We start from the raw sequence: 27,092 nt of genomic DNA, 5'->3' as shown, positions 1-27,092 counted from the left end.
CCTGAAACAGGTTGGCAGAGCTACAGTTCACGTATCTTCTTCTCTACAGAAAAAAAAACAATGACAAGACACAAACAAATGGAATGGACTTCCATTTTCCAGTTGTTTCACTGGGATTGTGGGAGTTTAAGATAAAAAATTTTAATTTTAATTACAACCCAGTATGTTCAAAGAAATTAGGATGTCTAACTAAGGTGATATAAATGAGAACTAACGGACACACAGAAAATATTAAAGGGTATATTCATTTAATTTTCATTAGAATTAATATAGAAATATATGCATCTTTGTAAGAACTACATACCTTTTATTCAGATAAAGACATACAATGAGCAAAGTATGATTCTGTACTGATGCTGAGAAACAAAGAATGAACACTTAATGGTTACGGTCATTTCATAATTGTGTCTACAGCAATTAAAACAGCTTGTATATTAGCAGTTTAATGAATCAGGACATTAATGTTACGTAGTCTACAAAGTGTTTTAATCATTGCTTCTGAAGTAATTGAAGTTTCTGTTTTCTGAAGTTCTTCACTACTGTGGTAGATGATAGAGCAATTCACAGTTTGGCATAATCTTTCAGGATTGTTTCCAGTTTCTGGCTCAGCATGATGTTCCCCTTCACTTTTAGTTTACCAGAAAAGAATGCCTACAAAAAGCAAAGAAAGGAAAAAGTGTATTCAACTGCACAATTCAAAGAATTGCTATCACCAAACAAAAAGCCAAAGAAAGTTGTGGTTGTTTAATGCTTATGTGAAAGCCTTCAGTGAGCAATTCCTACTGGTTTGGGATTTTTAAAAGAAACACAATCTAAGATCCAACTTAATGGCATCCAGAATCACCATTTTCAATCTAGAGCGCTGGAAAGACCTAATTTACCAACCAGAAAAGAAAGCAAAACCAAGCCAAACAAACAAAAATTTAGTGGCCTCCATTTCTTTCCCAAGTATAGTACAGAAAACGTAATCTGGTATAAGCCAAACTTCTTTGCAGAAGCTGACAAAAACTCTGCATATGCACAAAAATAAAGCTCCCAGTCTTCTCTTCCCTATGCAAGTTCACATATCCTTGTCTTACCAAAAGAAAAAGACATCCAGTTGTTCAAATCTGTAACAATTCCAAATGGGAACTTTCACAATACACACGCATGCATATTCTGAAGAAATGTAATGGCTTTATACATAGCATATTGCAACATACAAAAAATAGACAATACAGAGAATAGATTTTGTTGTATTTGCAGAATCAGAGATCAATGAATATTTTCACTGAAACGCTGGTACATCGCATTCATATTGTCACTTGTTCAAAGAGCTACATACACTGTTTCAACCTAGTTCTTTTTTCTTTTAAACTCATTTTGCTTTGCTGTGGTTTTGCAATTTGAGAGCTCTTTGAAAGTTCTCAAAACAACACGCTTTTGCATAGTTCCATTAACTTGAAGTACATTCAATCAAGGAAAAGAGAGACAACAGAGAATAGATGTACAGAGCTCCTTTAAATGAAAAATTCACAGAAACTCCAAGAAAATACTAATGCCTAAGAACAGATAATATGCCTAAAATTGCAATCATTGTTTTCTAGCTTTCTGGAGATGACACGTCAACATCTTGGTTATGCCCTATTCCTGCCATACATAGAGAGTCACAAAGGTTTTTACTTATGCGGTATGTAGGACTTAAACATTTGCCACCAACATTAGTCTCCATTTTTAAAAACAAAGTCCCCAACAACTTCTGCTTGGGATCAAAGAAAAGAAACTGTTTGATACAGAATAAGCTGATTAAACTTTTCATTTCCTCAAGCTTTAATCTGTAAGCTGACGTTAAATTTGTGAGAGTTTAATTTATTTTTACACAAGGCATTTCTATACTGGTAAAATTTGTAGTTTTAAGCAGTTGATTACCCCAAGAAGTTGAAAGTACCAACTTAAGAAAGTAGTCTTTCTTAAATGTTTCCCTTAAAAACTACCTAATTTGGGTGAAGTTTGCCCAGTTTCAATGTATCTGCATTCATTCACTGACACTGATTTTTCTTTACAGCAGTAGTGGCAGTAAATCAAAGCACTGCAACAAATACCAACTTCCTGTAACACAACCAATCAAAACAGCCTGAGTGGCAAAACTGATGAACCCTAACCTTGCAAATCATATTGTGAAGTGCCAGAAAACAAACTAAAAAATAACTTTGTACTGCTAGGCTTTATTTATGTCATTTGAGATATCTTTGTCTTCGTTAGAAGTAAAGATGGCATAAATTCTTTACCATGCCTTCTGACTAATTTAGTGCAAGGTTATATGTGCTTATACGTAATTTGAATCTGGTTTGCACTGCCAAACATCCAGAGTTGAGTGTTTTGGAATGCAAACAGTCATGATCCAGAACTGAACTAAAGTAAACAGTAATTTCCCATGCAAGTGAGTACATCCATGACACAAAGGTTTTACCTTTTGCGGGTTGGTCTTTTGTTGCACCACATCCATAAAATCCTGGTCTGAGAGAGTGAAGGTAGTATCAGCAGAACTTCTTGCAGGTCCTTGATACACAGCCCCAGAGCCATTCTTCAAATCAATTGCTGAGAAAGAGCAGCAAAGACAGTTTTAGTTCAAAATAAAGATGAAATTCTCAGTTTAAAGAACACTCCCCTCTGTACTTATACTTACTGGATACTTACAAAGTATACTTACTGGATACTTCCAAAGTATGCAGTCTAAACATAAACATCAAACTAAGTTACGAAGAAAATGGGAATTGTTGCTTTTTTTTTTTTAAATCTTCTTCTTTAATGAAAGAAAATAAAAGATTAGGGAAAAAAAAAAAAAAGATCTATTCCAGTACTGTTTGTACCTGTGGTGTTCTAGCAACAGTTAATCATGCACGGATAGTAACAAGTACTTTCATCCTCTAGGTTAGGAGGTAAGCAATTAAATAGTAGTAAATCCAAAATTCAAACTCTTTTAAGAAAGTAGAGATTAAGAAAGTTTGTAGTTGACTTTTTAGAGCAGGTAAGACAGGCCAGAACAGATACTCAAAAATATAGTTGTTAACAAATCCATACCTCAGTCACAAGCACAGAGTTTTATAGAAATGTGAGAACAATCCCTACATCACCTGGAAAAAAACTGTCCTTTCATTGTTACGAATCGACAAAACTTAGATATCAGCACGGCACTACCCTTCTCCAAGATCACTGATGTTTCTGCAGCTCAGACGTTAGTCTTCAGAAAAAAAAAAAAAAAAAACAGCCTAACTTTCCTAATAATTTCCAGTGTCTGCTTCTTCAACAACTATGCTAGATTCAACTTTTGATATTCAAATAGAAACCTATACTTGTGTCTCTCCTTAAAGCATGTTTTTAAACAGCTAGTGGAGTCCCCCAGGGCTCAGTGCTGGGGCCGGTCCTCTTTAATATCTTTATCGATGACCTGGATGAGGGGATCGAGTGCACCCTCAGTAAGTTTGCAGACAACACCAAGTTAGGTGCGTGTGTCAATCTGCTCGAGGGAAGGAAGGCTCCGCAGGAGGATCTGGATAGGCTGGAGCGATGGGCTGAGGCCAACTGTATGAAGTTCAACAAGGCCAAGTGCCGGGTCCTGCACCTGGGGTGTAACAACCCCAAGCAGCGCTACAGGCTGGGAGATGAGTGGTTGGAAAGCTGCCTGGCAGAGAAGGACCTGGGAATACTGGTTGATAGGCAGCTGAACATGAGCCAGCAGTGTGCTCAGGTGGCCAAGAAGGCCAACAACATCCTGGCTTGCATAAGAAGCAGTGTGGCCAGCAGGTCTAGGGAAGTGATTGTCCCCATGTACTCGGCTCTGGTGAGGCCGCACCTCGACTACTGTGTTCAGTTTTGGGCCCCTCGCTACAAGAAGGACATCGAGGTGCTCGAGAGAGTCCAGAGAAGGGCAACGAAGGTGGTGAGGGGTCTGGAGAACAAGTCTTACGAGGAGCGGCTGAGGGAGCTGGGGTTGTTTAGCCTGGAGAAGAGGAGGCTCAGGGGTGACCTTATCGCTCTCTATAGGTACCTTAAGGAGGCTGTAGAGAGGTGGGGGTTGGTCTGTTCTCCCACGTGCCTGGTGACAGGACGAGGGGGAATGGGCTAAAGTTGCGCCAGCGGAGGTTTAGGTTGGATGTTAGGAAGAACTTCTTTACTGAAAGGGTTGTTAGGCATTGGAATGGACTGCCCAGGGAGGTGGTTGAGTCGCCATCCCTGGAGGTCTTTAAAAGACGTTTAGATGTAGCCCTTAGTGATATGGTTTAGTGGAGGACTTGTTAGGGTTAGGACAGAGGTTGGACTAGATGATCTTGGAGGTCTCTTCCAACCTAGACGATTCTGCGATTCTGTGAAAGTCACCTTTTTAAAGAGCACTCTAGTGGTCAAATGTTTTAAACAACTCTTATGGTTACTGTAATTTTGTAGCTGGGTCAAAAATCATGCACATTGGTTTTAATAATTTCATTGTCATCAATATAATTTAACACAGTATGGGAGAAGTTTGTTAGTAGTTTGGATGAGAACTTTAGTAGATGAAAGGAAAAAAGAATTTATATATATCAAGGCAGGAAAATACCGATTTAAAGTAAAACAGAGACAATTGCTCAATACTAAAACATCTCTTGGAGGAATAAAAAAACGGATTATTATGAAAGTTTTCAGTGAAATCTCAGCTTTCTGGTTAGTTCTAAAAGCCTTGTAGAGACAACCTAGCTAATGGGGAGGGGAATTTACAGCAAGGACTGACATTTTGAAATTCTTGCAAACAGCACAAAACACTTAACAGTTAAGAGTCAAAAGAAATAACGAGTGCAAATAATGCAAAACCTTCATATTAGCAGTGAAGTTTGAGGATTTTAAATTAGCATCCTATATTCAGAGAAATGAATGTGGTAGCTTTCAAATACATGGTAGCATTTTCCATATTTTGCCCAACAGGCAATGTAGCACATTGTGCTTGGTGGAAAGAGCATTTAAAGCCTTGCCAAACATCTGTCGTTCTTTTCTGGAACGCCAAAAATTCTCCTAAGTGCCTGGAGCTTCAGAGTGTTATTTTCCCACACCAAGTGGCCCGCCAAAATAATCTATTACAAGGCTAACACTATCCAGTATTGTGTCATTTGTTTAGAAGAATATTTTGACAGGATGTGCTCTGCCAACTCTCTCAGATTTTGCAAATACCCAGCATTTCCCTTTGCACCTTTTCCTTTTGGCCCCCTCTTTTTTAAGCACAAAACAAGATCATTACCAAAGGACATGACATCTCTAATCACAGACTTAAGATTGCCAAACAGTTTCTTTTAGTTGCCAAATTTTAAGACACTTGTCTAATGGTGGAGATTCATTTCTGCATAAACTGCCTCATGCTTATTTTTTTTCAAGTAATATTTCTGAAAGGTTAAGGTGAACTAAACAGATTGACAATAGCTTTTTTCTGTCTGATGCAGTTAAGCCTTTCAATTTTTGAAATCTCTTCTAAGTAATATTTAGCCAGTTATAATAAAACTAGAAAGAGAATTGAGTGTACAATCCTGTTCAGTGAGAAAAGTGACGTAACAGATAATTGTTATCCACTTCATTTTAAGGTGAACTGTAATTTTAGGGATTGGTTTAATGGACATCACTAACTTGACAGTAAGAAAAGAAAAAAGATTACTGAGCACAAGATGAACAATCTGCCTGTCCATCATAAAAAGAACTATATCATATCAGTAGTTAAGATATCACTGTCCAAGTTACAAATAAACCTAAGTAACACTGTAGACTTTGATGACCTCTTGAAAATCATGTATGTATTTTTTGTTTTATTTCTGTACTCTTCACAGCTAGTGAAACAAAACAGATGAGTCCTGCTTCTTGCCAGATCACCTTCCCCTACACATATGCCAGAAAAAAAAAGTTCTTAAATATTTTGGTTGTGAAGCTTCACAGTATTCATGTGATGAAAATTTGCTAAAGAAAAAAAGAGCAAAAAATGCTTGCCAGGGATTAGGGCCACTACAGTTTTCCTGTACCTTCTGTGATTGTGGGTAAGAGCTGTGTAACATCCCTTTAATCCCAAACACCTACTATATAGTCTAGCATCATAAGTAAGCCTTTAAACGTCGCTCCCATGGGTTACTCAGGTCCAGACTAGTACGAAGCTTCACAGGGGATAACAACTCCTAAGGTTAACCAGCCATAACTGACAAGGAGCTCTTAAAATATATCTCTACTCAAACACTAGCAGTGTGATGAACCATATCAATGTAACCTAAGTGAGCTCAGTTTGAGCCACACAAAAAGCACTGATCAGCAAGCCCTGCTGTCCTGAGTTGAGCTCAACTGGCTGCCAGGTGCCCACCCAGCTGCTTTCTCACTCCTCCTCCACAGCAGGACAAGGGAAGAAAATACGAAAAAGCTTGTGGGTTGAAATAAGGACATACCATTCACCAATTACTATCATTGGCAAAACAGACTTGACTTGGTGAAGATTAATTTTATTTATTGCCAATTAAAATTTGGGTAGGATAGCGAGAAACAAAATCCCAACAAAAAACACTTTCATCCTCCCAGGCTCAACCTCACTCCCGACTCTGAGCAGTGCTGGGGGATGAAGAATAGGGGTTGTGGTCTCTGATTCTCCTTCCACCTCACTCTTCTCCCCTGTATGTCCCCCAGGAGAACCTGCTCCTGTGTAGGTTCTCCACAGGCCACAGCCTCCTTCAGGGTACATCCACCTGCTGTGGCATGAGGTCCTCCACAGGCTGCAGGGTGCAAATCTGCTCTGCCAGGGTACGCCATGGGCTGCAGGACAACAACCTGCTTCACCATGGTCTTCTCCACAGACTGCAGGGGAATCTCCATTCCAATACCAGAACACTTCTTCCCCCTTCTGCTTCAATGACATTGGTGTCTACAAAACCATGAGTCCCGTTTTGTGCTTCACTATGCATGCTCTAAATTCTTGGTTGTCCCTACCTTTCCCAGATTCTTCCAGAAGGGACGCCAGATGCTGAAAACGCCTGACATAACATCTCGTAAGACACAACAGACCCTCTTCTCCTCTACTAAGCACCGGCTGGAAAAGCAGTTTTGATATATCTCATCAACTATATGGATTAATCAGTCTCATCATTGTGAAGTTGAGAAGACATGAAATTAGAGTTAAAAAATTGTGACTCAGGAAATTCTAAGAACTCTGAATAAAATACATAATCCATTATTGCAAGCCCTGTTCTCCTCTACTTCACATCCAAATCTCAAGGACGCTGTTTATCAATCCACATCTAAAATTAATTGTAAACTCTCCAAGCACAAGTATGTCTGTAAATACTGCATGATCATGGTACCAAGCATAAAATTATATTTAATCACATCAAATCCTTAATCCATCTCAAATTAAAACATGTTACTTTTTTTTTTTTTTAAAGAGGAGCTATCAAATATTATGTTCTTTTCTAGAAAGATGAAAACCATGATTTCCATTTCCACTTCATTCTTTTAAGAAGTATCACTATATCTGCTACGGAAGACGCAAAAAGAAAAAAAAATAATCACAGCATCCACAAAAGAAGAACTCTGTAACAACCAATACTGCCTTTTTTGTGAAGGATCATCTCCTGTTACTTGACATGTTTCCCCACCACCACCTTGTCCGCTTCCTTTCTTTTAAGCTTGTTAAGAAACTAAGTGTTCCTTTCTGGTGAACACTGATCAAAACAACGATATACATCGGTACTTTGAAGAGGGGAAATAAATTCATTCCTTACAGACAGGGAAAACTACCCCCAGAATTTTGCCTGTTCATTTTTTTGCAGGAAAAAAAAAGGTATTAGAAACACGTATAATCATTTTTCTCATTTCCCAACATATATCCAGATTAGAATATTCAGATCACAACTGAGACTACAGCACCAACGTGCAGACAAGTGAACATAAACTAGCAATGAAAGAAATAAGCTGAACGCCAGAGCAGATTCCAACCATCAGAGCAGAACATTTCTAGCTTTCCAAAAGGATTTAAGACCAGAGGGTGCCTTATTGTAAAGTGTACCTTTATGAGACAAAGTCAAACACTACAGCTGTCTGATGCAGCAGGAAATGGACTTGACACAAGCCTCCCGTATGTCTGTTGCTAGAGCTACCATCTCATCACTGCAACTTGCATGCTGCAGTACCACTGCAGCAGCCAGCTTGATAGTAATTGGTGTGTCTATGTCAGTGCTTAAACAGTTCCTCAGGTTGCCGGTGGCCTTGGTAGGTCAAGCAGCTCTCACACTGCCAGACCAGCGCCACAGCTGCTAGCAACAGCTGAAGATGTCTCAGGTGACGGCTTTTCCCCTAGCCATTACACAGCTGACTTCATCCATTCAAAAAAATGAAAGTCTGATAAACAAGCATGGTACTCCTCAATATTGCATGCACACAATTTAAATGAAACTTAAAGCTGAAGTCCCTTTTTAAAATCAACTAGTTTCTCAAACATAAAATTTCAGTATTGCACACCTAGTGGAAAAACAGAATTAAACAGTTTCAGGGGATTAAGCAGTAGCCATCTTTCAAATTTTGTTTTTAATTGCATACATAAATGTTACATTAAGGTAATAAAACACCTATGAATTATTATCCTCCATAAGATTGTCTTGTCAGGGTAATAATAAAAAAGCCCAAAATGACATACAAAAACTCCATACAGTTCAATAGCAAGTAGTCCAAAAGCTAGAGAGTCTGTGATTTGTGGTATGAGTTTTGCCTTGCTTTTTAAGACTGCCCTACCACCCTTAGGAGAAAGCTATCAAGGGGTCAAGACTGTGTGTGTGTCTTTTTGATGTTGTTTTTTGTTTTGTTTGTTTTTAAATTCTGCCTCACAGAGGATAAGTAACTGCAATACAAGGCTCAAAGCAAATGGAACGAAGTGTCACCCACTCTTCATTGCCCAGAGTCACTCATGTCATAAATTATTAAGCAATTTCCCAGTGAATTCAGTGGCATTCACAATCAAACACACATAATGATTTCTCCGCAGTTTTTCTACAAAAGTTTTATTTTTCCAAGAACTGGAAAGGAACAGAAGTATTTTCTGCCTTCAGCAGTGCCTTCAGAAGCATGATGAAAAGCAACAGAAGGGGAAAATCCTGACTATTGTTCTAGAGAGCCATTAACTATCAGCCAATAAATCTCAGTGGCTATGTCTTCTCTCTATGGAAAGAGAACTTGAAATTAAGTAGCTTAGCTCTAAACAAAGATAAATATTTTATAAGTACTGAAAACAACAGAGGCAATCGTTGTACAGTAATAAATATGCAGGAGAGACCAAAGCATACTTTAGGTACTAAAGCTAACCGGAGAAGCTGAAGTCAAAGCTGTGGGGTCTCTAATGAGACTTCTGTTTAAAAAACAGATCCAGCACTGCTAAGCTTATGGTCTTGATACTGTCAAAATCTATATTGATTTGTGTCCATTTTTAGCATCCTCTTAAATTAGAGCAGCTTGTTTCTTTAAAGAAAAAAACACTAATTAAGATCAAATGTCAACGTATACAGTTCAACATTTTTCAAATACTGAATCAGCTATCCAAAATTTCATATCCTCTGTACAAGATCAGTGTTTCTATATCCATAGTTTCACACATCTACAGAAAGCTAAACAAAAGTAAAGGTCACTGCTGATTAAACAGACTAGTGTTACTAATATTACTACTATCATCATAAGTGCCTCCATAACAACAGAGTTCACAAATCCTATTTAATTTAAAGTAATAAACAATAATCTTGTCTTACTGTGCAGAATAGAGATCAAAAGGCTACAGTCACAATTAAAACACTAAAAGCAAATATAAATTAAAAGTTGGGAAACACTAGAATGACTGCCTAGATGAGAAAGGATTTTACAGCAGTCCATAATACTGATTTTACAGCAGTCCATAATACTGCTGCTTTCTCTCATCTGCTTCCCTCCCACGCTCCTCACAGATCTGGAAAGCTCAAGGACATTAGCAGAAGATGCTGGAGCTACAATTATCAAGAGAGACATCAATGAGCTGCAGGGCCCAGATTGTTTCTAGCACTGTCAATTGCTGCAGTTTTCACAACAACACTAAGCTGTGCAAAAGCTACAAGTCAAAAGATCAGAAGACAAACCAGTACAACTAGGTAACACATTTAATAAAGGAAAGAGCCTAGCAGGTAGCCCAAGAGTACCATAAGCACTACTTGTAAGGTCCTAGGAGGCCCTTAGAAGTAGAGGCTTAAAAAGAAGATAGATAATGAAATAATTAGCAATAACTCAAAGCTTACAATAAAACAAAAAACTCTCCCAAATTAATCCACCTCCTGACATTTCAGTTGTTCCAATTATACTATGTCAAGAACTCTAAACACAGAGTGAAGGAGTATGCAATATTCACCTACAAGAACCAAATTCTAAATTAATTTTAATTTCATATTTTTCTCTGCTTTTATGTCATGGGATGTCGATCTCAAAAGAACAATTTTACTTTAAGAATGAGATTTCAAAATTATTATAAGCTAAATTAGCATAATGTTTAGAAAACTGATTTACAATTAGTTTACACAGAAGATCAACTAAAAAACCACTGGGCCAAATTCAAATGTAGTTTAGAGAAGTGAAATTCTATGGACGAAATTGACTAACATAGAAAATAAAACTTTTGAATGCTTGTCTCTGTTTAGCTTTGTTTTTTTAATTATGTTGTGGTTTAACCTGCAAAGCAACTAAGCATCATACAGCAGTTTGCTTACTTCCCTATCACATCCACAACAGTGGGATGGAGGGAAAGAATAATCATGGGTTTTAGAAAGTTTAGTAACTTCCATTATTGAACATTACCTGACATCCTTGTTACTTGTGTATTCAGTAAACAGTCAGATTTTTAGTAGATTCATCTACTACTTTAAGCTTATTTTCAAGATACCACTTGAATTAGAAAAAGTATAACTAATCTTGCTTCATTAAAAAAATGCATCAGGACATTATACAAAAGCTATGACTTACTCCATTGCATTGCTGTTTTTCCATCTTTAGTTATGTCCCACTGGAATATGGCATTTACTTTCTTTACCAATTCATTTCCAATCTCTTTGACACGACGGCCTATTTCTTCAAACACAAGGTCACTCTGCAGCCCTGCAGTCTTAAAAAAGAGAGTATGAAGAATTTAAAATTGAAAACTCTGTTCAAAACGGAAAAAAATATGACTATCAGTTCAAGCATTGTGTCCAGAAAAGTCTCTATTGCAGAATTATTAAGAGTAATTGAGATGTCTTCCACCACATATAATTACTTATAGCAATTGTCAGCATTAAAGAGTACATTCAAGCAGAAAATGCTTCATGGACTTGAGAATTATTTCAACTCTTGCTTTTACAGTTTTTGTCATTTATCACTGTAATTTAAGATAAGCTTTATAATTAGGGTTCCTTAGCAGTTTCTAAATTGTCCTTTATTCCACTTAGAGGATAACCATTGCCACTTTTTCCAGACTGAATAGCATGTTAGTTTTTAGAACATAAAAGATGTTTTCACCAGTATGTTACTTTAATAGAATGCGAAAGATTTTCAGAGGCTGCACTATGAACACAGTCAGAATTCAGCGCATCACAGAACTCTTATCAATTAAGAGCAGGAACAGTTACATTCACATTTTTAACTTTTCCAAACACGTAATGTTTTGCAAGTCTTTCATTGCTTTACTTCAATTAATGGATAAAATACTATGCTTCAGGAAGCTATATCAGTGATATTCTTCATCCAACTGGAATTGAAGCAAAGAAGTTCTCATAGCTTTATTTTTTCTGCTGTACCTACCCATCCATACACCTGGATGTAGTACTCCTCACACTTCAATTTTGTCATCTCCACAGTTAAGGTTAACAAACGCTTTCCATGATATAACATGGTTTCCGGTGACATCTAAATTTGCCAACCTACACTCACTCAGATAGGTTTCCCCTGGTGGACGACTGCCTTAGACAGTCAGACTTCTGCCAAAGCACCTTAATTTCTCAGAGTAAGCTTAAATTAAAAAAAAAAAAATCTCATCTTAATATTAATTTATTAATATTAATATTAAATAAACCCATGTAATTATTTCACTGAAAAGTTCTAATGCTTAAATGTTTCAATCTCAAACATAGATTTGGCAACAGTTCAGAATGTCAGAGGACTAAATACAACCAGTGAAAAGAAACAGGTTCCAGGAATATATCACAAGCTTTATATGAATGTCGCTATCTCAGTATTTCATAAAGTTCAATGCATTAAAGTTTCATCTCATCCTTTGCAGACAAAAATCAATGGAGCAAACAAACAAACAAATAAATAAAATAATTTTATTAGGGCAATGTACTGTGCACCCTCAAGACCATGTTAAGAACTCTGAAAATCCTCAGCACTGCATGTGCAATTTTGTCTTTTGAGGCAAGTCCAGTACCCCATCTGTGTGTAACTGATGACAATTTACACACACACACACTACAAAGTGCAGTGTGTTAGGTGACATGCATAAACAGTACTCAGAGCCTTGTTTCAAAATAATTCAAATAACAAAACTGCTCTTTTCTGTGAGTACACCATTTCATTTTCACATATTCTTTTCTTCACTTTACAGCTCAACTGGTATGAAGCATTTCAAACTGCATCATCTATTCTGTATATCCTAAAATGTTAGTGTTTTTTTCTCCCCAAAATAGATCCATGAGCTCCTAGACGAATAAACGAAGTGTGTGTTCACCTTTCTGAATTCACACTCATTTAATTATTGTGAATAAGATGATAATTTTTTTGCAAAAATAAAGCTTAACCATGCTGCTTTAAAAATCAAGGCTTCTGTTGCTTCCCCCTACCTTCAAAGGCTCCCGAGCAAAAGGCTTATCGATGGCTGAAGTTATATCCACATAGCCCCCTGCGATAGCAATGTCTCCAGTCTCTTTGACCTGTGATAGGGGAAAAATTACATTTAAGAGGTAATTAATTGGCAAAAAATCACTAGAAGGAGCGTTCTTTACATTTTAAACTCAGAGATTAAGAAAGCAAAATATAAAGGTTCCAGGGAAAAAAAGAAAAATAACCATGAATGCATTGTAAGGCAAATTAGTAATAATACCATTTGCAAAAATCTCTGTAAATGAAACAACTAACTGCTTCTTGATAAATTATTCCAAAAAATATTGAAATTTTTCTGTTTAAAAAGTTATCTAAAAACTTCATGTATCTGAAAAATTATCTCATCTGTTATAAATTAACTGTTAATGTTACTTCCCAAATAGCTCTGATGAAAACACACTTCTAAAATGTTTTTCCTTGATGGACATATGAAGTTGACAAGGGTTCATCTACAGTTTCAGTATCTCTAGGCATCTTACACTGCAACTTACATTACAAACGATTTTATAAACACCGTAAGATCAGAAAGATTGCAAGGAGAAAGGAGGAAGAATATCTGCATTCCTTTCAGTTTTATTTTTTGAAATGGTTCAGTCAGAGAAGAAACTGGATTTCATTTTGGCACTGTGTCTTTAAAGGGGACTGACATACAAACCATTTTGACCATTTGAGAGCAAACAAGGCAGCAGCAAAATGATTCACTGACAATGCTACAGGTTACATGATAAATAGAAGAATAATATGCAAAATCATACCCTAGCTTATCACAAGTGAAATTAACACAAAAAGACTGTCTGTATATTAAAGACCACGCAAGCCTAGCCTAACAGCTTGTCACCACCATCACACTTCAGGCAGTGCTGAAAATGGATTTAAACCACCATATCAAAGTTAAATGCATACTTTTAGTTTGATTTAACCTGTGTGGGCTACAAGTACAGATAGCTTAATTGTTGACTAACCTAAGCTACAATAAGAAGAAAAAAAACACCTTTGCATAACTGCTTTGAGCGAAACAGCTGTTGAAACAACATGGTTTTCTATAATCCTGCTAAGCACCATAGTTTGTCTTCAAACTGTTATTCCACAATGAAGCTTGCTAAAAAATCTGTACCAAAATCTCCCAAAACTCTGCATATAATGCTAATATTAAACCAAGCACAGCAACAAATCCAGCCTCTGAACACAGCAAAGCAACCTATTCTGTTTACAGATTTCAAAGGGCTGGGACGCATACCATGAATACCGTTTAGACTGTACGTGCAAATCCTCAAAAGTAAACATGAGGTCTAGAAATTCTCTCAGGACTGAGTGGTAGTAGCTTTTAAATATAACTACAAGCCTCCACATTTCTAGTACTGCAGCTATGTAGTAACTCCAAACCTCATTTGAGGGACCAAACTGTCCTGTTTACTGACTACTAGTAAGTTGAGATGGAGAGTTTGTACGTAGCAGCCCTGACGTTATCAGCATTCTGAAATTGTATAGCCGCCAGCACTCATCAGGTCTGCAAACAAAATTTACCTTCATCAGTCAACATCTATTCCTCAAATCTATATCCCTGTGGAAATGGTCATCCTACGTCTTTGTGATGATTCCCCTCATTCGATTTTGCCTGCCTAATCCTCACTTTAGCTGCAAGTGTCTGGCTACTCACTGATAAACAGCTTGTCTGCATTTTTACAGATGGGTAGCAAAACTTTGGCTACCCAAAGCAACGTAGACTGCATCTGCATAAACCAATGCATACTGAAAAATACCAGTGGCAAATCACAGTTTAAGAAAATGCTAGTGCTATAGCATGCTACAACCGAAAAAAATGACAATTTACTTTTCACCTCTACATGAAGTATTTTCTCCTACCAATGGTATTTTCTACTATTATAGGACACTCACACAAAATGCTAACAACAAAACCAAAGAAAATTGTGTAATATAAAAAGTGAATTTATAGAAGAGTAAGATCCGTTTTATTGTACTTAATATGCTTAGCTGCTATGAAACTGCTGTTATTAAGCAAGCTCATCTACGTAGATGCAGCTGAAATTTAACTAAATTTAATCTACACTTTTAGAAGTTCACCTTCATTAACTAACAATCAACAGTTCATTTATGTTAGCTAAATAAATGTTAAAAAAACGATGCAAGCACAAGGTTAAAATTAACTACAGAAAACAAATACAAACTATACTGGTTTGAGAATGACTTTTTTTTTTTTTTTTTTTTTTGCTTTTCCACAGTAGACAAACACTGAAAACATAATACAATGAAATGAGTTCTGCTAACTATTTAATATAAGGAGAACAGGAAGTCCTATAACAATGCTTTTGATATTTTACTGGAATCTTTGTGAAACAATGAGATAAGTAAAAATATTCATAAATAATTAAGAATATTCATTTTTATTAATTTCATTTCTTTCCAGAACCTTCCTCAATGGTGTGTTTCATGAGCTGCTTTTTTCACTTCCCATCATATCCACAATCTTTTACACAACCCATGCGTTTCACAAAAGTCACAGTGGTGATCACATTCTGACCTTGGTCTGAAAATGGATTCTATCTCCTTCCTTCCACATTTCTGTTTGTAAAGTCTGCCCTGGAATGACTGGCTTTGCAAAGCGAACCTTAAAAATAGAAAAAAAAGATATGTCAAAAAAGATGTGTCATACAAAGCTTAAAAGCACAGGCGCTACTAAAATGAGAAAAAGAAAAGAGAAAATGAGTCAACTAGCGATGCAAAATATCTAAATATTTAAGTAGACATACTAGATAGAGGCATTAAAATGCATGCAACAGTAAGTAAAAGCACTTGTGCCAGTCAGAACAATTCAAAACTTTTTCCTACCATAAAGAATTTGCCACATTTTTTGGCACTAAGACTAAATAAAGGTAATTAACTATTAAGAATGAAGCCACAGACCTTGATCGCCTTGAATCTGGTCACATCATTATTTGCAAACTGCTTCAAAACATTTCTAGCAGCAAACCCAAAGGTGCATAGTCCATGAAGTATGGGCTTCTGAAATCCTATTTCAAAAATTAACATTTTAGTGTTTGCAGCATTAGGAGTTTGCATGTATCTTCTACAAATATCCATGTTTTATTCATAGTATTTTCCTTCAGTAATATTCTTTAAATTAGGTTAAAAAAAAGGACTATGTTACTGAAGAAACATCTGTTACTACTTGTTGTTTCCTCTTGAGGCAAAGGAATGTATTCACTGAGAACTGACACTTCAACACTGCATATGCTAGGCTCACAAGTAGAATGAGACCCTTCTGAAGAGGTGACCAAATGAAACTAAGGAGAACATCTGTGTTAGTATACATGGACGGACACACCAGATACACAGTTAAATAGATGTATATGGATGGTAAGAGGTATTATAAGGATGGAAAAGTGGTTTAATTAATATTGTTTGATGCTTCCCACTTTGAATTCTTATTTATGGTTGACAAATGCCTTAATATTTAGTACACGCTTCAGGATTAACTTTTTTGAGTTTTTTTCTCCTTCTAAACAAGGAAAAGTTCAGACATTCTGAACAAGCCTCACAAAAAAAAAAAATGCTGTAAATTTCTTATGTTGACATTTTTGGTCAGGCTTCCTAGCACCACATTGCTTTGGAGCAGAAGCTGAATCTTGGCAGAAGACAAATTTTATATTAGCAATGAATCTTTTTCCAGTCCAGCCAAAGTTTGACAAAATAAGCCTTTAAAAATTGGCCTGAGATTAAAGCACAACAGTTAAGTTTTAAAGATACTGTTTGTACTCAGTATGTTCTGATCCCTTAACAGGTTGCTCTGACCTTACCGGGCATATGAACAGTAATTGTTCATGCTTGCAACAGTCTATAGATTTAAGACAGGTCTGTCCAGACTTGGCTCTGAAAATAGTTGCTTTGCCTGGAACTCATCTGCCACTCTCAGCTGTCACAATCTGTTTTTCCTGAGCTCTAAACTACTCACAGCATCTGCACAGCATGAAAAGTTGTCCCAAGGGACAACAGCTGGGAGAAAAACAAAAAAGGGGGGGAAAATAAAGAAGAGAGACAGGAGAAAGTCTGGCCTAAGGAGAACCAGAAGATACAGAAGAAAAAGAAACCACCTTCAAGACAGAGACCAAAAAGCCACCAGGACTCAATGTAGGGAAAGATGGCAATTCTGAGATGCAGCCAAAAGGGAAAACAAGTCTTGTAGGAAGCAGGATGAGAAACAGAAATTGTGACTGGCTAGGTAAGGAAGAGAGACATGACAGAAGGGCAGGCTGAAAGGAGCATGAGTCTGTTTTCTCTCTGTAATAACTATTTCATTCTGATCATTGTCATTTATTTCCAGTGAAGTATTTGAATATGCATGCTTTAATAACATTTTTTATTTTGTACCCTGACCATAAAGTATTTCTGGAATGCACAAAATACCTTACAGTCGATTTTAAAACAAATTATAAATTGTTATGACATCAGTATTCAGTATCTCACACACAAAATGGTGGAGTGAGAGTCAGCTGTTTAAAAGCTTAGTTCAATTCACCATTCAAGAGCAAAGAATTACCACTATCTTAAAAGCTAAACAACAGACACACGGTTCAGTCATATTTTCCCTGGCATTTTCATGATACAAAAAACACAAACTCAAAGGAAAATCTTTAAGTTACCTTTTACCTAACTAAAATGAAAGCAAAATTAATGTTGTTTACACATTCCAATACCTTAGAAATATTCACATGCTAGAGGAATAAAGGCACAAAAAAATAAACACACGGGTTTTTTTAGTATCTTCTGTGAAACATTGCCTACAGGAAGGCTTGGAATCACTTGAGTATGTTAAGCTTAATGCTCGCTTTCCAACGCACACCAGTAAGAGCCAGTCAGTTAAAGCACTCAGAGAACTTAAAAGGCAAGAATGAATTTGAAAATCCACACCCCCCCCCCCCCCCCCAAAAAAAAAACTTCTGCATAACTAGAAGAAATACTTGTGGATGATCTCTTCAATAAGTTTCTTTTTAATCTAAGCATAATTCTGTTATAGGTATCTGATTAGGAGACTGCCATAGTTGCAGAACCCAGTATTTGTTCAGACAAACTCCTACAGAGTTAATTTTGTTTTTCACTTTAAGCACCACTGCTCTTGGCACATAGAAAAAATTTACTCTTTTTATAGGGATTTTTTATGTGGCATTACATAAATGACCAACCTCCTGTGCTATTAAGAGGTCCAGTTAAGCAAGTTTACAAGAAAGAAGTGATACCAAAATCCCTTTCTCCGCCCTTTCTGCTTTTATTTACTGGGATTGAGAAGACTACACAGAAGCAGAAAAAAATTCCTCCGAGACCAACATAATCTCAAAATCATTTAGATGGAATCATCTATCAAAAATGTTATGTATTTCCCTCTAAAGCTTTCGAAAGCCAATTGAATTATATCTGTTTATGAAAACAGAGATTGCACATATGTAAAGGTGGCAAAATATAAACTCTACTATGAAAACAGAAGACAGATTTCCACTGCAGATAAGAGTCCCAGCACCATACCACACATTCCTAGCTCCAAGAAGCAATGCTTCAAAGCGAGGTGTCACACACAATTATGAAAACATCTAAGGCTGACTTAAAGAACATCTATGAAAAAGCATTGTTTTTCCCAGCTTCTTAAAGTCTTACAAACCTAATGAAAAAAAATAAAATATATATTTACATCATCATTTACCCAAACATTACTCAAACAGCATCCCTCAACTTACCTCCAAGCGCAGCAAAACTTGGATCAACATGTAAAGGATTCCAATCCCCACTAAGCCGATATAAGGCAGCCTGCAGAAACAGACAAAGAAAATGGGAGTATAGCTAGGCTTGTAGAAACCAGCAGGAGTCACATTAACAAATTTCTCACAATCTGTTTCAGTGGTTTAGATAATCAAATCTATGATAAACCAGATAAAACATAAATTAATGTTATTGTATAGACAAACCACCAAAAGTCCAGGGTGAAGTACCATGAACTCTGTGTAAGGTTGGTACCTGCCAAAGTAAAACAACTGCTTAATGAAAGGAAAAAACAGCATATTCTGCTGACTGATAGATCCATCTTTACTAAAATTTGACAACAGTAAAGTAACACCTTTCTTAGAATTTGACAGTAGGTTCTTTTGCTTGAAGAGTCTTCTTAAATAAGATTCATCCACATTTTTAAATTACATATGAAAACATTGAAAACAAAGTAAAAAACACTACCACGCGTTTTCAACTGAATCATTATGATACTGTTCCCTCAGCAGCTTCAAGCACAGCCAATCCCCATGTTAAACAAACAAATAAAAAAAAGCAAAGTGGCAGGCCAAGCTTTCTAGAAGACTTGCACTTTATGTTAAACATTCTCTTTCACTAGTAAAAAGACAAATCAAATCCAGAAAAGCAAGCCAAATGGACTGCCAAGTACTCCTATGTCAGAGGCCACTCTAGCTGGGCATCCAAGAAGTGTGCGGTGAAACATGCAGTGCTATCTGAGAGAGGGCACCAGAGAAGCATACTGAGATAAAGGGAGTAATGTAAATATTTACACTCTGTCACATCTAAGGCAACTGTAGTGAACAATGGAGAAAGAAAACTGCAAAGGGGCTAATAGTAACTATCTGTGGAGAGTACCTGCTCTTTTTACATACCATTAGAACCACAGGATGGTTTGTGTAGGAAGGAACCTTAAAGACCATCTAGTTCCAACCCCCTGCGATGTGCAGGGACACCTCCCACCACACCACATGGCTCAAAGCCCCAACAAGCCTGGCCTTGAACACCTCCTCGGACAAGGCATCCACAGCTTCTCTGGGAAAACTGTTCCTGTGCCTTACCCTCTGAGTGAAGAATTTCTTCCTAATAACTAATCTAAATCTCCCTTCTTTTAGTTTAAAACCATTGCCCCTTGTCCTATCACTACACTCCCCATCCTTCCCCTAGTCGCCCCTTTAGGTACTGGAAGGCTGCTGTAAGGTCTCCCCAGAGCCTTCTCTTCTCCAGGCTGGACAACCCCGACTCCCTCAGCCTGTCTTCATAGGAGAGGTGCTCCAAGGCCTCTGATCATCCTCGTGGCCCTCCTCTGGACCCACTCTGACAAGTCCATGTCCTCCTTAGGCTGCAAGCCCCAGAGCTGGATGTGATACTCCAGCTAGAGTTGCAAGAGCTGAGTAGAGGTGGAGAATCACCTCCCTCGACCTGCTGGCCATGCTGCTTTTGATGCAGCCCAGGACATGTTTTGCTTTCTGGGCTGCAAGCACACATTGCTGGCTCATGTTGAGCTTCTCGTCAACCAACACCCCCAGGTCCTTCTCCTCAGGGCTGCTCTCAATCCATTCTCTGCCCAGCCTGTATTTGTGCTTGGGATTGCCGCAGCCCATGTGCAGGACCTTGCACTTGGCCTTGTTGAATCTCATGAGGTTCACATAGGCCCACCTCTCAAGCCTGCCCAGGTCCCTCTGGATGGCATCCCTTCCCTCCAGCATGTCAAACCACACAGTTTGGTGTCACGCTGTCTGATCTCAATTCTCACACCAATAGAAGAAAAATTGGGAACTGCAAGTGGCACCACACTCCCCACTCTTACACACAGAAAACCCACAACAGCAGGGGTTCAGAGAACACATACATGTTGCTCTTCTGATTTGACGTGTTTCCACAAGTCCTCACTGAGAGACAGTTAAAACTGTGTTTTCACTATCAGAAGCCAGAGATAAGCAGCAGCTCTGAGGTGCCACTAGATTCCTTGCTAAGAGCTGTCTATTGTCTTAACGACACCAATATCAAAATTAAAACATTTTAGTGGGAAGCAGAACCTTACTTCCATTTAATTTTTTTTAAATGACAATTTAAAGGAAATTGCACTTGACAGAATTATACAGAGTATCACCCTTCATTACTGAAGTTTCCTTTCAATAGAGCCTAAAACATAACAGTAAATCCCCACTCTTGAGAACTAGAAAATAAAAGTTGTCAGATGGGAACTGCACAAAATCATTAAATGACTTTTAAGTAAAATTCTGAGGTCACAGTTTTATTCTTTTAATTTGAATTGTTACAAAAAGCTGTCAAGGAGATTGTTTTCATAAAGTAACTGTTTCAGTCAATTTTAAATCAAACTAAATTTGAATTTTAATTCAAACTAATTACCATTTAATTGTAGCAATGGAAAATTCTATTTACATTTGAGAAGAGAGACCAAATCTCAACTTAAATCTTGCTGTGCCGCTGTTGTTGCTGTACATAAGAACTGAAGCTGTAATAAGAACTAGCCATTTATTTAGGGTGATAATAAGCACTACTTGGGAAACAATACCTCTATCAAACGCCTTTCAAAATAACTGTAGTGAAAAATATTAGTATTTCACTAACAAATAAATGTAGCATTTAGGAAAGAAATAATTTCAGGAAATTAAATGTGATCAATGTATTTTACAAAAAATCTGACACATGAATATAAGATATACTTCTCTTTCGTTGTATTCAGCAACTGGAGTGGCATCGGTCACAGCTAGAAAACACAAACGCTGAACCGAGTAACACAGTTACACAGCAGGTTATTTCAGGTTCAGCGCAGCCAAGTCAGGCCTGCCAAATTTCTTTTCCTTTACCACAGTCTTTGCTATTAATTATATAAAATGCATTCCACATTAGAACAAAATTGTTTTAAAACCTTGTTGGCTCTGCTTTCTATATTCCTACAGTAACGACATTTCTTGAAGTCTTGAGTGATAGTGTAAAAAAAAAAAGTGATGCATCCTTGGAGGATGACAAGAGTCAATTGATGTGGGGCATTAGATTGAAGTCAGTCATAATATGGTTAGATTGTTCTCCAATTAATAGCACAAACTGTCAGGTCTCATCTCCTAACAATTTAGGAGTTCTGCCAGACCACAGAAGGAAAGGCGATATTCAACCTGTCGGCGCCAATTTTTCAGTCTTGCCTGCAGACTACAAGAAAGGTCAATTGTAAAGCTAACAAAAAAGGAAGCCAACTCTCCAAATATTTTGCCTTCTAATTTGGGAGAAGAGAGAGAGCTTTGCCCCAGAGCTTGTATTTCAAAGCACTTCTGTGCGTATGTGCATGTGTGTTTATGTGTACATGTGTATATTTTACGGAACAGTTTATTTAAGCAACAGAAAGGAGCAAAGCCATCTCAAAGAGAAAACAGTCACAAATCTCACCTACACATTTCAATGAGCTCTAATTTACATTAAGAACAACGAATGTTTCCAGTTAAAGATGTCAATGCTGATACTTCAGAGGCTCAAATTGAGCACAGTACTTAAGTAATTCACTGTACTTAAAACTAAGCAGTTACGCTTCACCTGAGATCCCCATTTGTCATAGCTTCTTTTTAATTAATTAGCTCTTTAAGCTGAAGTATAGATGTTGGGAATGAGCAGTCAGAAGAAATCGGCACATAAAAAGGTAAAACTATTTCTTTGTTGCTTCAGAAAACCAACCATTTTTTCTTATTGAAGTAGCCCATATGGAAAATATAACAGATACTATTAGCTGTCCATAGCAGCTTCCAATGCCTAAGTATGTTCTGTGGAAATCTGGTTCACACATGATTCTATTTTTTAACAAAACTGTAACTAAGAAATATAAATGTACAGTTTCTTAAGACTGTTTTAAGTTTGAGATTCAATGTTCTTTGTTATCTGGACTATCTAAGCACAACCTTATTCCTTAGGTCCTTATTCCACATACCTTAGACTCCTTCAGGAATAAGAATTACTTAAAATATTCAACCAAAATACTTTCACAGACACAGGTATAAACAGTAATAGGTATAATAAGTATGGACTGGCACTACATCTTTTCTCCTACCTTATCCCACATTATTTACATCTTTACTTTTATCCCTATCACATATTTTTCAACTTTAAAATCAAGTTATATACCCTCTGGCACACGCTTCATAGAACATTAGCTATTTATCGTTATATAGCTATATCATAATAGCAATTTATCATTAGCTATTTAACATTAGCATGGCAAATGTACAATAGGCCTTTTCTTTAGCAGGGTCTCTCTTAATTAAAAAGTACAAACTACTCTGGTTTACGGAATTTCAAATGGAATAGCCATTTTTATGTCCTTTAATAAGATATGCACAGACAAGGAGAGAAAACAAACTCTTGGTATTCAAGAACATCTTGTTTAGACAAAATAAATGCTAACCTAGTACTGTTTTTTGTTTTTACTATCTTACCACACAAAGTTCTAGTATATTCTAGTGTAATCAAAGCCCTCAACTATTTTTCAAGATCACCACTATTAGAAAATTATAGTCTGATCTTCCCAATAGGGATAAACACATTAAAAAAAAAAAAAAAGGTTGAAGCATCATAATATATATCAATAAACTTCTTAAGTATAAGTGCTCACACACTACACAATTTCAAGGGTCTGAAGAATACCAGGTCTGCATACCGTAATCTCTAGATAAATTAAGAAAACGTTATCAAGTCTTTGCAATGGTTTCACATACCTTTGTTTTGCCTGTATCGTTCTTTGCTGGTGAGCACATTTTGTCTTCCATGCTCTGTGTATCTTTGAACATACTGCAGCATTTCTTTCTTCCCATTATAAAAGAAATTTATGCTACAAACAGCAAAAATCACCTGAGGCTCTCAGGAGGTTCTCTTGCTCTGTACTCTGAAGTTAATTTAAATTTACATGTTTTCAGGCAATGCTGCACCACAATCTTTACAGAGCAGGACATAAAAAACCATTTGTCCTGTAACCATATTTTCCCCATGCATGAACATGCTTTCATCATCATCTCTCTCACAAGCATATCGCACTCATTCAAAAAACAACCTTCAAAACTTCCCCCTCCTGTATTTTTTTCTTCTCATCTTTTAAAAACAAAATAAAATCCTCTCCAAGTAAACAAATATAAGCTGGAAACAACCAAAGTTTATATATATTGTCACAACATGACAATTCCTTATTCTACCTACACCTATGTTTTCTAAAAGCACACACAAATATTTACATGTGCTTAAAAAGAAAACAAATGCAATGTGTTGTATAAAAGATGGCTTTCCACAGGCGATTACCAACATCCCAATTACAAAGAAGCTTGTAAGGGTCTTAACACTTCGTACTCAAAATAAAGCTTTTTCTTATAGTACTGAACACGCTGACAACAGGTAGACAACATTTTATGGTAGGTTTCAGTTTAATAATGCATTAAGCTTTTAAATGCTTCCCATGCATGTCTTTCCTTCCAAGATGTGTTTTTAATAAGGTTTTATTGCAAAGTCCACTCTTTTACAAGAAACTAATTTTGTATGTAATTGTCTTCACAATTGCTTTCACTTAGATTAGGAACTGCAGTTTTGACAGAATGTGAGACAGGGAAAAGCTGAACTCAGGTAGCTAGATGACAACAGGACAACCAAGAGGACAGCAGGACTGAGTGTCCCTCAGAACAGAGGGCGATGCCTGAAGGCATAGTCACAGGGTGCTGATGACACTACCTGAAACACGGTAGGTGTCATTTCTTTTTTCTCTTTTAGAGAAAACAGAAAGCAACCGTATTTTAGAGGGGAAAAAAAGAAAAAACACACTAAAAGGCAGCACCTTCTTCAGGTCTTGTCAGTTAATGTTTCATCTATACCTGGAGCAGGCTTCACACAGCTTGTGTATCTTAAATCCCATAAGGTTAGCCTAAGTACAGATCTACTGAACCTTTCTAAAAAATAAATACAAAATCATTATATTTCCTAAACTGGTTTTTCTATGCTGCTTATTGTACCACTTTCTGTAAAAGCACCATCGGACACTATATGCCACTCCTTTAAAACACACTCTGTGGAACTAAAATGCCTCAAACATTTTATAAACACCTTTACTTTATAGACTGAAAACGATAAGTCAACAGAAAAAGTCATAATTGTCAGCAGCACAAACCAATTCTGGCTCTCCAATTTAACATTTGAAGGCCTAATTCTTCAAAGTGCATCATATTTTCAAAGTACACTTTACAAGTTCAAAACAGAGCTCCCATGAATTTCAATTTCAGCATGCTCTCAGGTACCAAGTTTCATCTTCCCAACCTATCAGCACCTGTGCTTATTAAAGAGTACCTATGCCTGAGTACTTTGGGATATATGCATAAACAGTTGCCTACTGACCATAAAAAATGATACGGAAAAAGAAAAGAAAATCCACTGTGGAAGAACTGCAACTCCAACCAGCCACTAACCATGAGATCCATTTCCTCTCTTTAATATTTCTGAGAACACTACTGCTTGCAGCAATAGGACGGGAAAACACACTTCCATCTCTATCTCAATTCATGCCCAGGGCCCCCCTCCTTGCCTGTATAAAGAGCTCTTGAACAGAAAACACACCATTCATACCTGCATGACTAAAACCTGGCACCACAAAGCATTGCATACACGGTAGATTAAAGCTTGCTTTGTATGTAGTCTTATCTGGAATATTTATATCTTAAAGTATCTCCCATGTTTAAAATGTTATCATAGCTTTCCAGATAATAATGACAGGATATCAACAAAGCTGTTCCTCTCAACATGCCACTATCAGTCTCAGTTTCATTTGCTTTCACAAGGAATTTTTTTAAAAATCTTTGAAACCAAGATATTCCAATTTTCCAGACCCTAGAAGTCAGGCATCAGAGCTAGTATGTACTGGAGATACGCAGGTTGCATGGAAAAGTAGCTTCTGGAGTAATTCAGACCACATGACGCTGCTTTGCAGGGACATGCTGGGGGCACAGCTACATGCACACAGGTTGCCCAAAGAAGGTTGAGACATTGTGTTTTTCAAAATCTAAATAGTCTTTTCTACCCCTTCGCTTTGTCTACTTCTCTCTATCAATATAAGTAACACAAAACACTCCAAGTCAGAATTCAAAGTGGTAGAATGCTTTAGTAAAATATATGATACTGTTGCAAGCAAAGATAATTTTTCAATCAGTAACCCTTTCTTAAAATACAAGACATTTTATTGAAATAAGATGACATTAACAAAAACTTAGAAGTCCTACAAACTCCACCTGTTACAGCTTCTGTTTTTCCACAGAGACAAACAGAAAGTAGAAAGGAATACAGAAGAGTAAAATTAAAACATCTCCTTGAAAAATCCATTTAATGGGCTACTGTGATACTGCATACTTACTCTGACAACACTGTGTATGCCAAATAATAATTTTGATATAGACAAATAACAGTTCTAACAGTTAGATAACTGCTATAACAGATCACAACACACAATTATCAGAATTATGTATTTCCACGACAAAAACAAATACAAACAGCAGAAAGTCCCCAACATACTCAATTCCTCATATTTATTTATTTCCTCAGAAGTAGCAACACTTGGACATCACCCACTTTAAATACCCACTGCAGTTTATCTTGTGTTTGTCATAAAAAAATGAACTCCAAAAAATCAACACTTTTGGGAATGTGGTGAAAAGAAAACTCTCCAGAGATGCAGATGTGTACGATTCACAGTCTGTGCATCTTAATTGCATAAGGAATCATTTAGCCAAATTTGTTTGATTGATCAATTTAAGTCCCTGGTTTGAAAACTGGCAAGAAAGGAATAGCTTGGTGATACTGAAGATCTGTAACTACATCAAACATTCCCTACCAGGTTGAAATTGCATGATTCATTTCTTGCTAAATGGCTAACAGTCTAACACTCTAGACTTCTTGATCTTCTGTCAAAAGGTCTATTTTATTCAAAAGATTTATGGGAGTATATCCAGTAAAGCATGGCTCTGGTTACAGAGAACTAGAAAAATGCCACAGCACATGCACATCTCTTCAGAGCAGTATGGAAAAAAACATCACTTAGTACTTTACGGAAAATCTCAAGAACGTCCCAGAGGAAATATTTTATGTACTTCAGCAAGATGCAAATTTTAAGCTTTAAACACTTTAAGAAGCTCAGATACTTCTGGTAGATTTTCATTAAGTTCCTCATCTTCAAGCAGCTCACTGTATGGTACTTCAAGTCATTCATTCGTAAGTACTGGTTGGATGTTTAAATAACTTCTCAAGAACAGGCACAGATTTGAAAGGGATAAAGATTGATTATACCACCTGGCCAGTATGTTGCAGTATACTACCAGGTAGTATCTTATTATACTACCTGGTTAGTCTTTGATACCACTAACCAAAAGGATTAGTTTGTTCTGTCACTGGAC

General features: G+C 36.9%; 1 protein-coding gene across 1 annotated transcript in view; it reads right to left on the bottom strand.

Moving 5' to 3' along the window:
- Positions 1-226: 226 nt before the first annotated feature.
- Positions 227-27,092, bottom strand: part of HSD17B4 (hydroxysteroid 17-beta dehydrogenase 4) — a 64,613-nt gene continuing 37,747 nt past the window's right edge. Inside the window, exons 18-24 of the mRNA XM_083816224.1 lie at positions 18,627-18,696; positions 15,805-15,911; positions 15,422-15,508; positions 12,843-12,932; positions 10,993-11,131; positions 2,450-2,577; positions 227-651 (exon numbers count right to left, since the gene is read on the bottom strand). Coding sequence (XP_083672350.1) covers positions 562-651; positions 2,450-2,577; positions 10,993-11,131; positions 12,843-12,932; positions 15,422-15,508; positions 15,805-15,911; positions 18,627-18,696 — 711 coding nt within the window. The 3' untranslated portion in view covers positions 227-561. The remainder of the gene's footprint in view (positions 652-2,449; positions 2,578-10,992; positions 11,132-12,842; positions 12,933-15,421; positions 15,509-15,804; positions 15,912-18,626; positions 18,697-27,092) is intronic.

The sequence above is a fragment of the Anser anser genome (assembly GCF_964211835.1).
Source record: "Anser anser genome assembly, chromosome: Z".
Lineage (NCBI taxonomy): Eukaryota > Metazoa > Chordata > Aves > Anseriformes > Anatidae > Anser > Anser anser.
Note: the sequence above shows the minus strand (reverse complement) of the source record. Positions and strands in the feature narration are given on the sequence as shown.